Source organism: Phyllobates terribilis, unplaced genomic scaffold (genome assembly GCF_046119375.1).
Source record: "Phyllobates terribilis strain yellow unplaced genomic scaffold, ASM4611937v1 Scaffold_8__6_contigs__length_399053987, whole genome shotgun sequence".
Classification (NCBI taxonomy): Eukaryota; Metazoa; Chordata; class Amphibia; order Anura; family Dendrobatidae; genus Phyllobates; species Phyllobates terribilis.
Genome location: NW_027362768.1, coordinates 278,145,222 through 278,164,367, shown reverse-complemented (window position 1 = coordinate 278,164,367; position 19,146 = coordinate 278,145,222). Strand labels below are relative to the sequence as shown.

The 19,146-nt window shown below is 44.9% G+C and overlaps 1 protein-coding gene across 3 annotated transcripts in view; it reads right to left on the bottom strand.

Moving 5' to 3' along the window:
- The window catches only part of TMEM184B (transmembrane protein 184B), a 57,292-nt gene that overhangs the window by 21,765 nt on the left and 16,381 nt on the right, over window positions 1–19,146 (bottom strand). For all 3 annotated transcript variants that reach the window (XM_073644279.1, XM_073644281.1, XM_073644280.1), the window contains exons 3-4: window positions 7,711–7,944; window positions 2,325–2,490 (exon numbers count right to left, since the gene is read on the bottom strand). In XM_073644279.1, coding sequence (XP_073500380.1) covers window positions 2,325–2,490; window positions 7,711–7,944 — 400 coding nt within the window. The remainder of the gene's footprint in view (window positions 1–2,324; window positions 2,491–7,710; window positions 7,945–19,146) is intronic.

Genomic DNA, 19,146 nt, shown 5'->3' with positions numbered 1-19,146 from the left:
GGAACGAGAATAGGAGGACACTAGAAGGCAAGGACAGCACAGGAACAAGAATAGGAGGACACTAGAAAACAAGGACAGCACAGGAACAAGAATAGGAGGACACTAGAAGGCAAGGACAGCACAGGAACAAGAATAGGAGGACACTAGAAGGCAAGGACAGCACAGGAACAAGAATAGGAGGACACTAGAAAACAAGGACAGCACAGGAACAAGAATAGGAGGACACTAGAAGGCAAGGACAGCACAGGAACAAGAATAGGAGGACACTAGAAGGCAAGGACAGCACAGGAACAAGAATAGGAGGACACTAGAAGGCAAGGACAGCACAGGAACAAGAATAGGAGGACACTAGAAGGCAAGGACAGCACAGGAACGAGAATAGGAGGACACTAGAAGGCAAGGACAGCACAGGAACAAGAATAGGAGGACACTAGAAAACAAGGACAGCACAGGAACAAGAATAGGAGGACACTAGAAGGCAAGGACAGCACAGGAACAAGAATAGGAGGACACTAGAAAACAAGGACAGCACAGGAACAAGAATAGGAGGACACTAGAAGGCAAGGACAGCACAGGAACAAGAATAGGAGGACACTAGAAGGCAAGGACAGCACAGGAACAAGAATAGGAGGACACTAGAAGGCAAGGACAGCACAGGAACAAGAATAGGAGGACACTAGAAGGCAAGGACAGCACAGGAACGAGAATAGGAGGACACTAGAAGGCAAGGACAGCACAGGAACGAGAATAGGAGGACACTAGAAAACAAGGACAGCACAGGAACAAGAATAGGAGGACACTAGAAGGCAAGGACAGCACAGGAACAAGAATAGGAGGACACTAGAAGGCAAGGACAGCACAGGAACAAGAATAGGAGGACACTAGAAGGCAAGGACAGCACAGGAACAAGAATAGGAGGACACTAGAAGGCAAGGACAGCACAGGAACAAGAATAGGAGGACACTAGAAGGCAAGGACAGCACAGGAACAAGAATAGGAGGACACTAGAAGGCAAGGACAGCACAGGAACGAGAATAGGAGGACACTAGAAGGCAAGGACAGCACAGGAACGAGAATAGGAGGACACTAGAAGGCAAGGACAGCACAGGAACAAGAATAGGAGGACACTAGAAGGCAAGGACAGCACAGGAACAAGAATAGGAGGACACTAGAAGGCAAGGACAGCACAGGAACAAGAATAGGAGGACACTAGAAGGCAAGGACAGCACAGGAACAAGAATAGGAGGACACTAGAAAACAAGGACAGCACAGGAACAAGAATAGGAGGACACTAGAAGGCAAGGACAGCACAGGAACAAGAATAGGAGGACACTAGAAGGCAAGGACAGCACAGGAACAAGAATAGGAGGACACTAGAAGGCAAGGACAGCACAGGAACAAGAATAGGAGGACACTAGAAGGCAAGGACAGCACAGGAACAAGAATAGGAGGACACTAGAAAACAAGGACAGCACAGGAACAAGAATAGGAGGACACTAGAAGGCAAGGACAGCACAGGAACAAGAATAGGAGGACACTAGAAGGCAAGGACAGCACAGGAACAAGAATAGGAGGACACTAGAAGGCAAGGACAGCACAGGAACAAGAATAGGAGGACACTAGAAGGCAAGGACAGCACAGGAACAAGAATAGGAGGACACTAGAAGGCAAGGACAGCACAGGAACAAGAATAGGAGGACACTAGAAGGCAAGGACAGCACAGGAACAAGAATAGGAGGACACTAGAAGGCAAGGACAGCACAGGAACAAGAATAGGAGGACACTAGAAGGCAAGGACAGCACAGGAACAAGAATAGGAGGACACTAGAAGGCGGCCTATCTAGAATGGTCTCCATGTTAATGAACTATGTTCAGACCTCAAAGTTATGACAACTAGAAAGTGACAAAATATATTCAGTGGGTAAAGGTTATTATATTACATTTACCTCTTCTGGGAATCGTTCTTGTAATTCTACAAATAACCAGGAGAGGGCGTCATATGGCAGTTCTAACCTATGGGCTATAGACCAGTCATGGAGGGAATGGTAGTAAAAAAAGCCACAAAACTAGGGGAATTTCTTCCCTCATCCCCACCATTAGCCAACCCTGCAAAAAGCCCCCTTGGATTAAAATGGTGGGCCAGTTGTCGTACATGTGACCGCCCGCAGCTTCTCATAAAGGCTAGTCTCTTCTCAAGATGAAAAGCAGGAAAAACACAAAATTCCATCGTAGTCAGATCTTTCGCACCTGAAACAGCAGCTCTTCCCCATAGGGCTATACTATAATGGGCGCTGTTGGGGTTGGGCATTACTAATGACACCTACCTTCATAGCAGTCCCGCACGGTGTCAAAGTACACGTAGTACTGGTCATTGGTGAAGAAGAGAAGACTGAGCCAGGAATCAAAGGCGTAGATTGGGACGATGAAGAGGATCCGGACGATGTGCCTCTGCTCATTGGGGCAGCTGTAGGAGCGCAGGTGCATATAGATCTAAGGGGGGAATCAATCACCGGGAGAGATTTATATTCTGTCCCTTATAGATCACCAACAACTACAGATTACCGTCTCAAGTTTTTACTTAAAAGGTCATTCCAATCTCAGCCATTCATAGCAGAGTATGGAGTTACCAATCGCTGGCCACAGAATGGCGGTAAGCTGAACCACGCGTTTCCAACACTCCCATGAAGTGGAACCACGTACGCTCGTCTGCCGCTCCATACAAACCCCAACTTATCGCAGTCCAATATTTATCACCTGTGCAATAGGGAGGTGAGAAATTTTTGCATTTGCAATACTCCATTAAAAGTGGTATTCCCATCTCCATGATCCTATCCCGATATATAGTAAGTGTAATAATATTAGGAAATACCTCTAATTAGAAATGTAGTATAGTTCTTCTGATTAGCTATGTGGCTGACCTCATGTGCAGGCATTGCAGCAGCTTAGATATCCATGGATACAACCACTAACAGCTGTCACTATAGGAGTGGTCATAACCATGGATAACTAAGCTACTGCAATGCTCTCCACATGGGGTAAGCAACATAGTGAATCAGAAGAACTATACTACAATTCTAATTGGAGGCAATTGCTAATATTATTATACCTACTACTTATTGGGATAAGATCTTAGATGGGAATACACCTTTAATGATTATTATCTTTCACATGAACAAGGAGGGTTACAGTTTTTGCTCTTTCAAAGGGATCGGTCAGCAAGATTAATCCCCCTAAACCATTTACATGGACATGGAGGTCAGTGAAAGACAGACGCATTGGTACCTTTACATCCGATATCTTAACAAGAGAAATCCACAATTTTCACAATATGTATATAAGGCATTAAGGCCCTGACTCTTCACAGCCTTTATGCGAGAAACATGGCGGAAAAAGCTTTGAAAAGTCACTTATTTTTTTTTTTCTTTATACAACACGAGGCCCTGCAATTTTTTTTAAACTTTTGGCGTTTTCACGCCAGGTTCTTGCATAGCTCGTCTAATTCATGTGGTGTTCCCTACTCCAGAAATCTCACTCCGATTCTTGACTGGAGTAAGTTTTGTGATGCAGCGCACAACTCTCGTCAGATGCTCCGGATTCATTGAGCCTTTTGATGAGTCAGGAGAACCGGACTCCAGCACACCTCCTCGAGAACATTGCTGGTCTTGATTAATCGGGGTCCAATGCTTTGTCATGCCCAAGGCACTAAATGAAATGTTGCATTCTGAGGTTATTTCCATCCTTAGCGCCTCCCACTATACGAATTGATGGCATAATGTGTCTGTGACGTCAGGCACCAGCCAGGAAACCTTGTGCCTGTGTAGAGCTCTTTGCTTCTGCGGCCCATGTGCAGGCAGCCATGCTGTACACACGGAGGAGCAGCAAGGAGGAAGCTTGGCATGTTTGAGCGTATGCCGTGCTGGGCTGCACATGCGCAGAACAGCGCTGAAGCCAGTCCCATTAGCAGAGCACCTTAGTGCGCAGAAGCCAGGAGAGCAGTGATCTACACAGGCGCTAGATTTCCTGCCCGTCGCCTGACATCACAGACACATTGAGCCATCACACCGAGAGGATGGAAATAACCCCAGGAGCCAGAGTTTCGTTAAATGCTCTGGGCGTGACCATGCACTTAACGTCTCATTTTCATTTTGCAAAAGTTGTGGTTTTCTTCAGATTCAGACAATGGATATAAAAGGGATCAACAAGTTTTATCTTTCAATGACCGATATGTCAATATTAACAGTTTGGGGGTCGATCTTGCTGACAGATTCCTTTTAAACACTGGATATCTTCTTCCTGCAGGAAAGGTTTTTCCATGATGCACATTAAGGACACGTTATACAGTTTATGAAACATCTGACTGTTCTCATTACAGACAGGCTCTAATTTCTGAAGAGATTATTTTTGATCACATGGATTTTAATTAAGAGTCTCCTGAGCTTAGTTATCTGACTACAAACATGCGCCTCTCCTTGTATCACAGATGTACTGTTGTCTACACGCACAGAAAAACATCAAAACGAAACCAACCACTTATCGTGAGGCAGCAGTTTAGCGTTTCTTATATGCCACTGTCAAAACCGGCCATTTATTGATTGGGATGTAAAAGGATCTATACAAGAGGAGTCTAGAGGTAAAAAGAACAAGCACGGGACCACCAGCACGGGTGAAGGACAGCACTCCTGTCCAGGTGAAGGACAGCACTCCTGTCCAGGTGAAGGACAGCACTCCTGTCCAGGTGAAGGACAGCACTCCTGTCCAGGTGAAGGACAGCACTCCTGTCCAGGTGAAGGACAGCACTCCTGTCCAGGTGAAGGACAGCACTCCTGTCCAGGTGAAGGACAGCACTCCTGTCCAGGTGAAGGACAGCACTCCTGTCCAGGTGAAGGACAGCACTCCTGTCCAGGTGAAGGACAGCACTCCTGTCCAGGTGAAGGACAGCACTCCTGTCCAGGTGAAGGACAGCACTCCTGTCCAGGTGAAGGACAGCACTCCTGTCCAGGTGAAGGACAGCACCCCTGTCCAGGTGAAGGACAGCACCCCTGTCCAGGTGAAGGACAGCACCCCTGTCCAGGTGAAGGACAGCACCCCTGTCCAGGTGAAGGACAGCACCCCTGTCCAGGTGAAGGACAGCACCCCTGTCCAGGTGAAGGACAGCACCCCTGTCCAGGTGAAGGACAGCACCCCTGTCCAGGTGAAGGACAGCACCCCTGTCCAGGTGAAGGACAGCACCCCTGTCCAGGTGAAGGACAGCACCCCTGTCCAGGTGAAGGACAGCACCCCTGTCCAGGTGAAGGACAGCACCCCTGTCCAGGTGAAGGACAGCACCCCTGTCCAGGTGAAGGACAGCACCCCTGTCCAGGTGAAGGACAGCACTCCTGTCCAGGTGAAGGACAGCACTCCTGTCCAGGTGAAGGACAGCACTCCTGTCCAGGTGAAGGACAGCACCCCTGTCCAGGTGAAGGACAGCACCCCTGTCCAGGTGAAGGACAGCACCCCTGTCCAGGTGAAGGACAGCACCCCTGTCCAGGTGAAGGACAGCACCCCTGTCCAGGTGAAGGACAGCACTCCTGTCCAGGTGAAGGACAGCACCCCTGTCCAGGTGAAGGACAGCACACCTGTACACGTGCAGTGAAGCAATGTTCTGTCTCTCTGCATGTGCCTGATGCTGATAAACTCCTCTCATGATTAGTACTTTTACTCCACAATGCCAAAACAGAGTTTGACACAGGCATATCTGGAACACTAAACACCAGTTACATATTGACCCTAAAAGTAGCGACAGATTTCCTTTAAGAAAACATTATGCTATGGTTTGGCTCCTACTGCGACTAAGGTCCCGTTTACACTAGATCCTTTATATTCCAGCTACTTACTCCTGTGATCCCTATATCCAGCATGGCAATCAGTGTTTAAAAACGTCCTCACTGGACCGAAACATCGCACAAAGTGCGCTTTGTCGGCCGCAAAATAAAGCTACATCGGATCACCTGCGGGGCAATCTATGTAGTTTGCCAAAAGGTTCAGTCAGTTTTTCGGGCATGTCCATTTTAGTAAATAATGGATTCTCCCGTGAAATAATAAATCTGAAGCATTTTGGTGTTTAGTACGTTGCATTGTGCTGATCCTCTGCAAGTCATGAAGACTAATTCACATAATGCAGAATTGCTACAAATTTCATCTGTATCAATTCACAATACACTCATGTAATAAAAAAAAAAAAAAAAAACAAACATAACAAGTCAGCACATAATTAAGATCACGTCGAAGATTAAGGGTATGTGCACACATTGGGCCAGATTCGCCAAAGCTTTTACCCCAGTGTTCTGGTGTAAAGAGCTTTTAAAAAAAAAATTCCTAAATGGAGGCTGCATTAAAATTTTGCGACTTGACATTCTCAGTTCTTTTCGCCCAGCTTTGACACAGTGGGCAGATAGGAACGTGATGGGGGCGCAGTGACCCTCAGTCATCAAATTCAAGACAGGCAGCAGGATTTGCTACGTTACAAATCTTACTCCAGCAGGGACTGGAGTAGGATTTGTAGCAAGGTGTACACTGAGCGGACAGTCACTAGTCAAACTCCTGATTCATGGACAGATATAAGCCTCCATGAATCCGGAGTGTCTGATTCCAACACATCTCCTTATAAATCACCGTGAACAAGGCAGGTCTTGATCAATCGGGCCAATGTCTTTTTCAGGTGGATTCTGCTGGAAAAATTACCTGGAAAATCAGAAAATGCCTAAAAAGAAAACCTGTAAAAACGACTTGTTGTTCATATGTTCAAGCTTTTGTCTTCTAACCACTTCAGGTTGCTAAAAAACGAGGTTAAAGAAGTGACCTGTCCATTATTCTGCTTGAAACATGCCCTGTATTTATAATAGAAGTCAATGGGATAGCTCAAAAGACGCCTGGATGACATTTTTGCCATTGTTTTTGCTTAAAAAAAAAAAAAAAAAACAACACATTAGTGGTTCATTCATTATTCAATGGAATGAAAAAAACGACAGTTTAAAAAAAAAAAAACGCCGGAGTTTTCTGCAGCGTGTTCTGCTTGAAAAACTCAGTGGGTTTGCTTGGGTTAAAAAGACGATGTGTGCACAAAGCCTTATTGTGGATTTTCTCCTGCATGGAAATCCGTGTACAACCCAAGTAGATTGTCAATTTCGCTGACCATACAGAAAATACTGAGACGTACAAGGACACCAGAGCAGGGGCTGAAAGGGTTGAGTTCACAATTCAGATATAAATGTACATATTCTAGAATGTAAATAATAAGACTGATGTAAAAGAAAATGTCCCGACTGATGGGAATTTAAGACTTGTCATGTTTCAAAAAAAAAGTCTGACACCGTGGCATACTGGTTTGTGTCAGGCGACAAGAAATATCCCGTTACGTCTCAGTGTGGTGGTACTGCCTGTTTTAGGGTCAGCAGTTACAGGGTTAAGCACGCCACCTCCGGCACACCTGTCTTCTGTTGCTGGGTGCTTATTATGTTGCTGGGGAGGCAGCCGGGTTATATGACACAAGGACGCACCTGTCTACGGACCGGGTGGAATAAAGGTGTTTACAGCTATGGAACATACAGAGGAGCTGTGTGCCTCATACAGAAGCAGACAAATATCACCTGGAGCCATGTTACATGGAGAGAGATCATACATAAACCCTCGTTTACCCCACGCCTCCCTGACCAGTGACTGCGTCCCATTTACCTGGTGGCAGGTGATCAGTAATGCTGTCCACACAAAGAACCCCGAGATGGCCTGAGCGGTGGTGGTCATCAGGAACATGGGCTGCTCCAAGGTGAAAGGTTCTTCCTCTGGCGTCCGGGACAGATTGGGACTCACGGGGGCTTCTGTGCCAGGAACCGTAGCGGCAGGCAGACCTGTGATCATGGTGATGCCCTCCTGGGAGAGATCACCCAAACTGGAGATCGTCATTGTGCCCTTCAGGGGAGGAAAAAAAGCCGATCAGTGAAAAATAAAATGCTGGAAATCAGTTTTTACTGTAAATGAGAAGCAGAGCTGGATACAGACAGACACTATATACAGGAGTGACTCACATCCATAACGCTAAGCCCGGCCTGGTACAATCAATGCTCCAGGCAATCATTTACGGGTGGGATGCCCGGGCCTTAGGTGACAAATACCAACCGATCAATTCTAATAAAAGGTAATGGAGACGGTGTCAGAGAGCACAGTGTGAAACCAGTGACACGCTGCAACAAGAATGCAGACAGTGTGTACAGGCGGACGGACCATCAGCAGAAGAAGAGAGACCACCAGAGAAGACCATCGCTTGCAATATCACATACGGCACCAAAAAAGTAATAAAATTGTAGCCTCTTTAATCCTTTCACACCCAAGGGTACACATAATATATCATGAATTTGACCCTGGATATCACCATAGCGGAGCTTTAATTAAAATATCAGGCTTTAAGGGTTTGTCTACAACTGGCCAACACCGTAACAGCTCAGGTGTCACACACAGTGTGGGAAAGATTAAGTGCAACGCGAAGGGATGAGGGGAAGGAAGCCCAGACACTAGGGAAAGGGGGAGTGGAGACCCCTAGGCAGATCTAATATCACCCTGCCTACCCTACCGCCCCTATATAGGTTCCGCACCTATCGCCGAACAGGAAACCTAATCCCTGTATATCCCTAGAGCTAGGCCCTGGATAGGGAGGGGGTGAGCACTGGTCAGTCCCCACTATAAACTAAAGACAACAAGCGAGACAAACAAAAGGGGGGAAAACTTAGCTTGAGCAGACACAAGAGAAATAACACCAAAACGTCCTCCAAGGGCACCAGAGAGGAAGCTAGGCGACTGCTATATCTCCAAGCCTTCACAAGGGAAAATGAGAATATCACCGGTGACTCCCTGAAGCAGACAGAGTTTATAAACACCCAGACCAGGGTGTGTCAATCAGAGCAGGAGGGAGGTTGCCGCTGGGTCCAAAAGTAAGAAGGATTATGAAGGCGTCTGCAATGCCAAACGCAGTGACCTTCAGCAGCCAGATGCAGAGTGACTGTCTGTCACATCTGACACCCACGTGACATCCGATGCCTATCATAAAATAAAAAGGCTGCACACCATCTCCTATACTAACGTTGTGCCCTCAATCGCAACGCTGTGTCTCCTGGTGGTCATGTGACAGTGTTATATTACACGGCTGCTGCAGCAAATCAGTGGCCACTGATCAGCTGCAGCCTTCAATATTCCATCAGAGCAGATACCAAAGACTGCAGCCAATCAACAGCTGCTGATTATCATGCAACCACTGCAGCCAATCAACAGCTGCTTATTGGCTGCAGTGGTTGCATGATAACCAGGGGACATAGTGCTGCGATCGGATGAACAGCACCAGTCCGGGAGATAGTAGTATGTAGCGGGGTTTTTTTTTTTTTTTTTTTTTAGGATACGTAGGGCAGTTATTAAGAAGGGGCCGTGCAGTACAGGAGAACCCCTTTAAACCTAAAACCAGGGTGAAATCGCAATACTATATAAGAGAATAATAGCAAAGGCCCATCTAATCGCCCCCCGCACTAATTCAGGATGTTTGTTGCCTCTCTAAGGTTCACTGTCATGTATATTCAGTCCTATTCAGGTTCATGTGTATAAGTGCTGGTGAGTACGCACAGGTATAGGTGGCATGCATGACCCCTGCACATACAGGACTTTGATTTATAGGAGGTATTACACATTGCCGGCTCTGCTTGGGTCAGCACTTGTAGAAGGCGAAAATAACCTTGGCACTCGAAAAAATTCTGCTTAAGAAAATTTATTGCAGTCCATATTAATATACAGTGAACATACGTTAACGTTTCGGTCTACACGACCTTCTTCAGTTGACTGAAAAATGGACAAATAAAGAAAATATAAACAAAAGAATACAGAAAATCTGTGTTGAAAAACCGTATATAAACATATGCAAAAGACATACAATGTTACAAATCTACGGAGGACAGGGTAATGGGGTATAGGGGAATAGGGAGACAAATAGAGGGCAACACAAAAGGAGAGAGGAAGAGGGAAAGGCCATTTTAAGTGTAGGACCTACCCGTATATTCGTATCAATGATATAAGGGAAGATAAGCTGGAGGAGTCAACTAGGACAGCCTGGAGGGAGAACAGTAAATATGTGTGATACTAGGGTAAAAGCCATGTTGGAGGCAGCGCGATAAAACATATATAAAGAGAAAGCATATAAAGCAAATGGCCAGTTTAGGAAGAAAGACCCGGGCATGTACCTGCTAAGGAGCTCAAAAGGGACTCAGGACAGGCAGCGCGGCATCCACCGCTAGATGCTGTGGTTTTGGAGCGGGAGGGAGGGCATTTAAATATGGAGGGGGATGATTGAAGAGCCAATCATCTACGAGAGCGCTAAATTCCGCGATTGCGCATGTCCGGAAGTAACCTGAGTCACGTGACCGGAAGGAACGGGGAACAGGTCACGTGTGCGTTCCATTGGACTAAAGCTTGCGTTCCACACTAGGAACGAGCGGCACAAGGCTAGTAACGGAGTGTACTTTTCTAACACATCTCGTTTTTTAGGCCAACCACGACGTTATCAATCAAGAAGACGACGAGGAGGGGCGGCCAACGCCGGAGGCAACACAGACTACCAGAGAGTAACCCGGTCCCAGACTCGCCCCGCTTGGTGGTAAATATCTCTTCTAAGACTCTCAATATGGCCCAACTATCGGTCTTACAGAAGGGACTTTCTTTCAGTCCCACTACTAGATATAATACTTTCAGGCTCGAAATGGAGTTGCAGCGTTTTTATCGCTCATTAAGGTTAAAAGTCCACTTTGACCAGACCCACGTCACACCACCACTCCCCAACACTTTGGATAGGGCGGTCATTACTGCCAAAGGTTTGGGCTTGTACACTAAGAGTACCTATAGACCCCCTCAGGGCTCTCATGCCCTTGAAACATTTATTGGCTTTGTCAACTCGGCCTTTAGGGATTTACGCTCTAAGGCTGACAAAGGTAAACTCCATTATGAACCAAACCTGACTGCTCTCGACTTCCAAGCCCTTAATAGTCTTCGAGAGGACCACGACCTAGTTATAAAACCAGCAGACAAAGGGGGTGCCATAGTCGTTATGGACAAGGCCCTATACACTAATGAGGTGGAGCGTCAACTTAGTGATAAGACCACATACCGACAACTTCCCCAGGACCCCACCGCCCAGTTCCAAACTCTTATTAGAGACACCATTGACCGACACATTAGAGCAGGGACGATTGATATTAAAACGGGTGAGTATCTCACCAAAACACATCCCATCACCCCTGTTCTATATGTCCTACCCAAGATACATAAAAATTTGACCGAACCCCCTGGACGTCCTATCGTGGCCTCTACTGATTCGCTCCTTTCCCCCCTCTCGATTTTCGTAGAAAAAATCATCACACCCCTTGTACAGAAGAGCACTTCCTTTCTGTTAGACACAGGCTCATTCCTCAATATCCTTGCGGATCTCAAACAGGTTCCATCTTCCGCATGGCTAGTCTCTTTTGACGTCAAGGATCTCTATACCTCCATCCCGCACGATCAAGGTATACACGCAGTCAGAACACTTTTGTTAGAGGCCCAGACCAATCATCAGATTGTTGACCTAGTTGTGGATTTACTATCTTTAATACTCAAAAATAATTACTTTATGTTCCAAGATAGATATTTCCTACAGACTAAGGGCACGGCTATGGGTTCTAATGTTGCGCCACCCTACGCTAACTGCTATATGGCGGCATTTGAAACACAGATCGTCTACACCCACCCCCTCTTCCAATCACACTCTATGATTTGGAAGAGGTATATAGATGATATTTTTGTATCTGGGATGGCCCTCTGTCTTCTCTTGAGACATTCTTTACTGATCTCAATGCTGAATGGCCTGACTTAAAATTTACCATGACCCATGATTCAAATCAGATCAGCTACCTAGACACAGTGGTCATCAAGAACAATACTGGCTCTCTCTCCACAGACCTATATACCAAACCCACGGATCGGAATAGCCTCCTTCACTATTCTAGTAATCATCCTTTACACATCAAAAAATCCGTTCCCCGGTCTCAACTTAAGAGGGTCGATCGGATTGTATCCAACCCCGACACCCGTAAACTGAGACTACAAGAAATGCATCAGAAATTCGCAGAAAGGGGCTACCCTTCCCCCTCCCTACAGCCCCCAAGGGCTGCCTCTCCAGATACACGTCCTGACAATTCGAATCGAATCCCTTTTGTACACACCTTCCACCCATTTGCTTATATACTCCAAAAGACTATCCGTAAGCACTGGAATATCTTACGTACGGGCTACCCATCCATCACTAGCTTCCGAAATCCTTTCATGCCCTGCTTTAAACGAGCCCCCAATCTCAGAGATTCACTCATCCGAGCTGATATTGGCACAAGTCGACCCAAATCCACCCAACGTTTTCTTCAGAACCCCAAAATGGGTACTTTCCCGTGTCTACAGTGTAGGCAGTGTAACAATGTCTTAAAAGGTAACCTCATATACCATCCCCATTCTGGACGGAAATACAACATCAAAGGTTTCTTCACCTGTGAGAGCTCGTATGTAGTATATTTAATTAAATGCCCTTGTGGACTCCTATATGTGGGTGAAACTACCCAACCTATACGTGACAGAATTTCCAAACATAAGTCCAAAATCCGTTGCAAGAACCTTCTCTTGCCAATACCCCACCACTTCATATCAACAGGCCACAACATCTCCCAACTTAGGTTTCAGGTGCTTGAACAGGTTCCACCACCCCGGCGGGGTGGCGATCGGATCCGCCTCCTTAAACAACGAGAGGCATTTTGGATCCATGAGTTGGATTCCCTTTCCCCAAGGGGCTTGAACAGGGATTATGACTTAATGTCCTTCATCTGAAGACTTACTCCACACTACCTTGCCATTTTTAACTTGTTGTCTTTTTCTGTGGATCTCTTATGCAATACTTTGTCATCTATGCCTAGTTCTGTAACCTATTCAGGTGTTGCTGTATTATATTATTATCTGTAATTCTATTTATCATATTGTCTTGTTATCATACTCATGCCTGTTCATCTCATTGACATATGTCTTCTCCTTTTTTGCAGATTTGCCTATTGCCTGGTCCTCCCCCGTCTTCCCCTCCTGCTCCTGTACCCCTCCAGCACCTTATCTGAACGGTGCACACTCCGTTACTAGCCTTGCGCCGCTCGTTCCTAGTGTGGAACGCAAGCTTTAGTCCAATGGAACGCACACGTGACCTGTTCCCCGTTCCTTCCGGTCACGTGACTCAGGTTACTTCCGGACATGCGCAATCGCGGAATTTAGCGCTCTCGTAGATGATTGGCTCTTCAATCATCCCCCTCCATATTTAAATGCCCTCCCTCCCGCTCCAAAACCACAGCATCTAGCGGTGGATGCCGCGCTGCCGGTCCTGAGTCCCTTTTGAGCTCCTTAGCAGGTACATGCCTGGGTCTTTCTTCCTAAACTGGCCATTTGCTTTATATGCTTTCTCTTTATATATGTTTTATCGCGCTGCCTCCAACATGGCTTTTACCCTAGTATCACACATATTTACTGTTCTCCCTCCAGGCTGTCCTAGTTGACTCCTCCAGCTTATCTTCCCTTATATCATTGATACGAATATACGGGTAGGTCCTACACTTAAAATGGCCTTTCCCTCTTCCTCCCTCCTTTTGTGTTGCCCTCTATTTGTCTCCCTATTCCCCTATACCCCATTACCCTGTCCTCCGTAGATTTGTAACATTGTATGTCTTTTGCATATGTTTATATACGGTTTTTCAACAGAGATTTTCTGTATTCTTTTGTTTATATTTTCTTTATTTGTCCATTTTTCAGTCAACTGAAGAAGGTCGTGTAGACCGAAACGTTAACGTATGTTCACTGTATATTAATATGGACTGCAATAAATTTTCTTAAGCAGAATTTTTTCGAGTGCCAAGGTTATTTTCGCATGTGACAGGGCACGGTCCCTTCTTGAGCACCACTTTAGGGTGTGCAGTGATTTTTTTTGTATTTAGGACTTGTAGAAGGAGCGCCCTGGCACGGATCTGCCAGTATATACTATGTGCGAGCCCTGGCGGCAGTGATTTGCTAATGACAGGGTGTAGAATTAGAATCGTCTCTGGTCACAATTGTGTCTCCATATTGGCTTCCCTGATCACCGTTCTCACCAAGCCTGGCACCGTTCCCATGTGAATCACACGTGTCCCTCCTGACTAGAAGGAAGAGCCGTATTTATAGCCTCAGAAATGGTATTTGCAGGAAAGTGGTCAGGATGAAGCCGGTGTTAGGGAGGAGATTACTACAATACCATTTAGACAGAGGAATAATCAATGATTTACAAAGGTCACTTACTCTCCGGCGATTAATACAACAGGAATCTCAGCGGAGGAATTCTATGTGCTATTAATTAATCCTTCAGAGAGATTTATCTGAAGCTTTTAATGTGCAGAGAAAGGGATTGTGGGATTTTTAAAGGGAAAGACAGTATTTTATCCCCTTAGGATAACAAAGCATCATCATCATCAGCCGCTCTGAGCTGCAGACATGCTCATAGTCATAAAGCAGAACATTTCTACATGGTTCTTCTAAAACAACCGAATAGGTGTCTGTACACAAATAAGGAAAGGGTCATCAGAAAATTACATTTTTTTTTTTTCAGATTTATTCAGAAATCTTGCAATTCTCACACTCGCCACTAGGCCTAAAACTAGACTCATACTTCATGCTCAGTAAAGATGACTTTTCAGCAGTCTCATTACCATCACAGACAGGATTACAATGACAGATACACAATAGATAACACAGGATCCAGCACATAAAAGCTTTTTTTCTATTAATGAAGCAGTATTCAACTTCTCTTTTACCATTTATAAGAGGAAATGTCACAGACCACCTCCTCCCTCTCCCTGCCCATTGACCTATACCCTAATCACATCATGCTAAGGAAGATGTTCGGTAATGGTCAGACAGTCAAAGTCAGTCTATTGCTGCCTATGTCAATGTGGCATCCAGTACAGAACAGGGAGAATAAGGCTTAGTGGTAAGTGGGAAATTGCAAGATTTTTTTTTAATATAGCAATATTATATAAAAAAAAAAGTGTTAAATAATTTTTTAAATACATAGAACAAAAAAGCTGATTTAAGGGAAAACTAGTCATAACCCCCTAACCCCCCCCCCCCCTCCCAAAAATACAAAAACTTTATTTTATCTACAGACAAATACCACAGTCTAACTGGTTGTTTGGCTGCAGAGAGAATGAAATTATATTCTCCCTGCAGCCGCTCACTTCCAGCCATCAAGTCCACGCTGAGGCTGCTGGCAGTCAGTGCATTATACACAATGAGCGCGCTGTTATCACACCCCCTGCTTTCTTCATGGACATTCTGCTCCATATTGTGTGTGCTGTAAGTCATCAATGACCACTGAGCGTGATCACAGAGCACACAGTGTGCACAGCACTGACTGATCGCATGTCCTGGCACCTTCCCAAATACCTGGAAGAGAGCAGCTGCAGGAAGAACAGAACGTCATTTTCTCCCTGCAGCCAAACATGTGTAAATGGTATTTTCTTAAAGATTACTGCTATGGCCCCAGCCAGGTAGATACCAGCTCCCTTTAAACAATAGGTAATTTTTTTGATCTGATAATCAGTCAAAAGCAGACCACAGACATGGAAAGAAGTTTTGCTGCTGGGCTAAAACTTTGATTATAGTCCAACAAGTACAGTCTTTACTGCAGCTATCCCGAAAAGTGATATAAAGACCTGTTTACATGAAGCGATCGTCATTTAGAAAATTATTGAGAAAAATATAACTGATCACTGAGGAAATGGAAAGTGATTTCATAGAAATTATGTTACAGAAATCATAAAATGGAAATATAATCACTACTGAAGGATTACAGTGTAAAGATGAGCTTAAAACTACCGGCCCCCTTACAGCTTGCCTGACATGCCTTATCTGGGTGGATGCAGCACAGCGGGGGATATACCCGGCGGCAGGGAAAGCCTTCAGCATGTCATGCCCCCAGAACACTCAGCACAGTCTTAGGATTTCAATGGCAATTTACAATTAATAAATGAATCAATTTACAATTCTGCAAGTGTCACTAGACCCATCCGGGGAAGGATTACCAAAGAAAAGCCAGGACCAGTGGATAGTTTCCATCATGGCATGATAAGCAATAAAGTGAAAAAAAAAAAAAAATTCTAAGTAGTAGTTGATGGTGGCACCTATGGGATTTTACTGCTGAGACTGGAGTCATCTCTGATCACGGCAGTTGCTGGCTTCCACCGAGGATGGAGTAGGCTTGGCTTAGGAGCCGACTCCTCACATCAGGGGTGGGAACCTCAGGCCCGCGGGCCGTTTACAGCCCTCGATGACCTTTGGCAGTTGTATTTTAAAACAACCTAATTCAACTTCCTCAGGTTTTGGCACCAAAACCTGATACGTTTTTTGCACTTACCCATTGTTTTTCTATGAAAAACGCTGAAAGAAGTGACATGCTGCATTTTGCAAAAAAGCAGCTCTTTGACAAAACAGTCAGGAAAAGAAAACCAAGGTGTGTGCAGGAGATTTCTGAAATGTCAGACTTTGCTTGTACTGTAAAACGCAGCTGAAAATTTAAATAAAAAAAAATGCATAAAAACCGCTGCAAAAAAGCAAGGTGTGAACATAGCCTAAATAATGTTTTGGTTAATGAAACCGGACGATTTACACCAAAATAATCTTTCGTCGGTTAAATCGTAAAAATAAACACGAGTTTTATCTGACCGTTATTGAACCATCGAACTACATTTATCTAAATGTTTATGGCCACTTTAAAGGCTTCACAATTTCTAGCCACCCAAATGACCTTCTTTTATGGGGAAAAATATTGCATGAACAATCTACCTTAAAACCAAACTTAACCGAAAAAAAATGAACTGGAGTATACATTGCTATGCATGCAAAATGAGAGCATGTTCACACTGTTATTAAACAGGCAAAACCTAAGACCGAAACAAAATCAACCTACGGTATACCCTGCTGTAAGTGGATAAAAGCAAAGTGCATACAAATAGAGTACTTAAGTAAACACCGTTTTTGATCAAAAAAAGCGTAAAATCCATTGCACCACCGTCAAGGTGACCCAAATTCGGGATGGTCCTAACCTCTAGTATTAAAACCTTACCATGTGTCATTGTGACATCTGTGTGAATAAGGGCTGAGCAGGACATCACTATGACACATGGTAAGATTTTAATACTAGAGGTTAGGACCATCCCGAATTTGGGTCACCTTGACGCTGGTGAGATAGCTTTTACGCTTTTTTTGATAAAAAACGGTGTTTACTATGTACCCTATGTTATTTATAGGTACTATTGCTTTTACTTACTTACAGCAGGGTATATGTTAATTTTTTTTCTGTCTTACGTTTTGTCTTAAACCCAAACTTGTAAAATAATTAGCAAAAGGGAATTTTTTTTTTTTAATTTCTAAAAATTATAAAAAGCAATTCAATCTAAATTTGCACAATGAGAAAGCCTGGGAAGAGAAATAAATAATGAAATGACAGAATTGTATGGCTACAGTGATGCACTTTCCAAGGCCCTGAGCCCAAGTAAGACTCTCACACTGGTATGGACGCCCCATGAGGCTCGAACTACAACTCCTTTCCAGAAACTGAGAAATAAGCGGACACCACGGGACCTCTGAACATTGTAAATGAGACTCAGCATGAGGGGATTAAGTAGAAAGCCTGGCTCGTGTCAGTGCTGATCAGGGTTTACCGTGCGCACAAAATATGGGTCACAACAACCCAACAAGAATTATTAGAGCAGAAACACAAAGCGCAAAACAGATCACAAGATCTTTACATTTCTTTATAGCTACGGCCCAAAGATAACAGCGTGCACCATAGAAAAAAACATTATAAATAATATCCACAGCAACCACTAAGCTGAGACCCATCCTCCATAGCCCAATTCAATGCAGACAGGTGGCCATATGTCAGATCTATCGTTTACAGCAAAAGAAACCAAATCTGAATATAAGCAAAAACATTCAATTCCTCTGCTGTCAAACCTTAGAGACGGTGTCCTAGAGAAGTCCCTGCTGTCATCCGAGCAGAAGTGATCGGCAAAGTCCTGACTGCCAGCAACCTCAAATACAAAGGAAAAGCACCAGGACAGCTTCCTCAGTGCATATAAAAGACCCCCTGCCCGGCACTACATCTCAGAGGACTGCACAGTACAGTGCAAGAAGGTTAAAGGGAATCTGTCAGCAGTTTTTGCTATGTAATCTGAGAGCATCATGATGAAGGGGCTGAGACCCTGATTCCAGCAATGTATCACTTACTGGGCTATGTTTTGCCGTTTCAATACAATATACTGTTTAATCAGCATGCTGCCCTGTGCCTCATATTCCAACCGCGGCCCCCGCCCTGCACTGTCACCATACAGAAAGCTGTGGTGTGAGCGGGTTATACAGCTCAACATCTCAGCTCTGCTAGATCTGCAGCAGAGAAAACTGTGATGATCATAACTGCTGCACCTAGTAAATGAAGTGATACATCACTGGAATCAAGGTCTCAGTCCCTACATCATGCTGCTCTCACCTAACAGCAAAAACCTGCTGCTCCCCTTTAAAAAAACAGCCCATTACTTTTGCCTCTAACAGTTTAGGAGGTCCACACATTATGTTGCCAAGTTTTCGTAAATGGGAAAACTTTAAAAAAGGTTTTCTGCAGAAATCCATGTGCTTGATACCACAAGCTCATTCAGATGAATGAAGCAGATTTTGAGGTAGGGGACGCAGCACTACTAGGTTATGGTGCCTGAGTAGGAGTCCACTCCTCAAACAGACATCAAAGTAAGGGAAGAGTAAGACGGCCATACAACTTAGACGGGGATCGCAAGGCAATGCTTGGACTGGCCGGTGGCTTTCCAGAATCGAGTGTGACAGCTGCATGGAAATAAATGCTGCCAAGCTCCTGCCGCCGGCCAGTCCAAGCATTGCGTTGCGATCCCCGTCTGACACTTCCCTAACACTCTGCACTCAGTAAAGGTTTATTCTTCTCCATGTATGGGCTGCATGCAAGGAGCTCAGCCTGTGAGATGAAGAAAG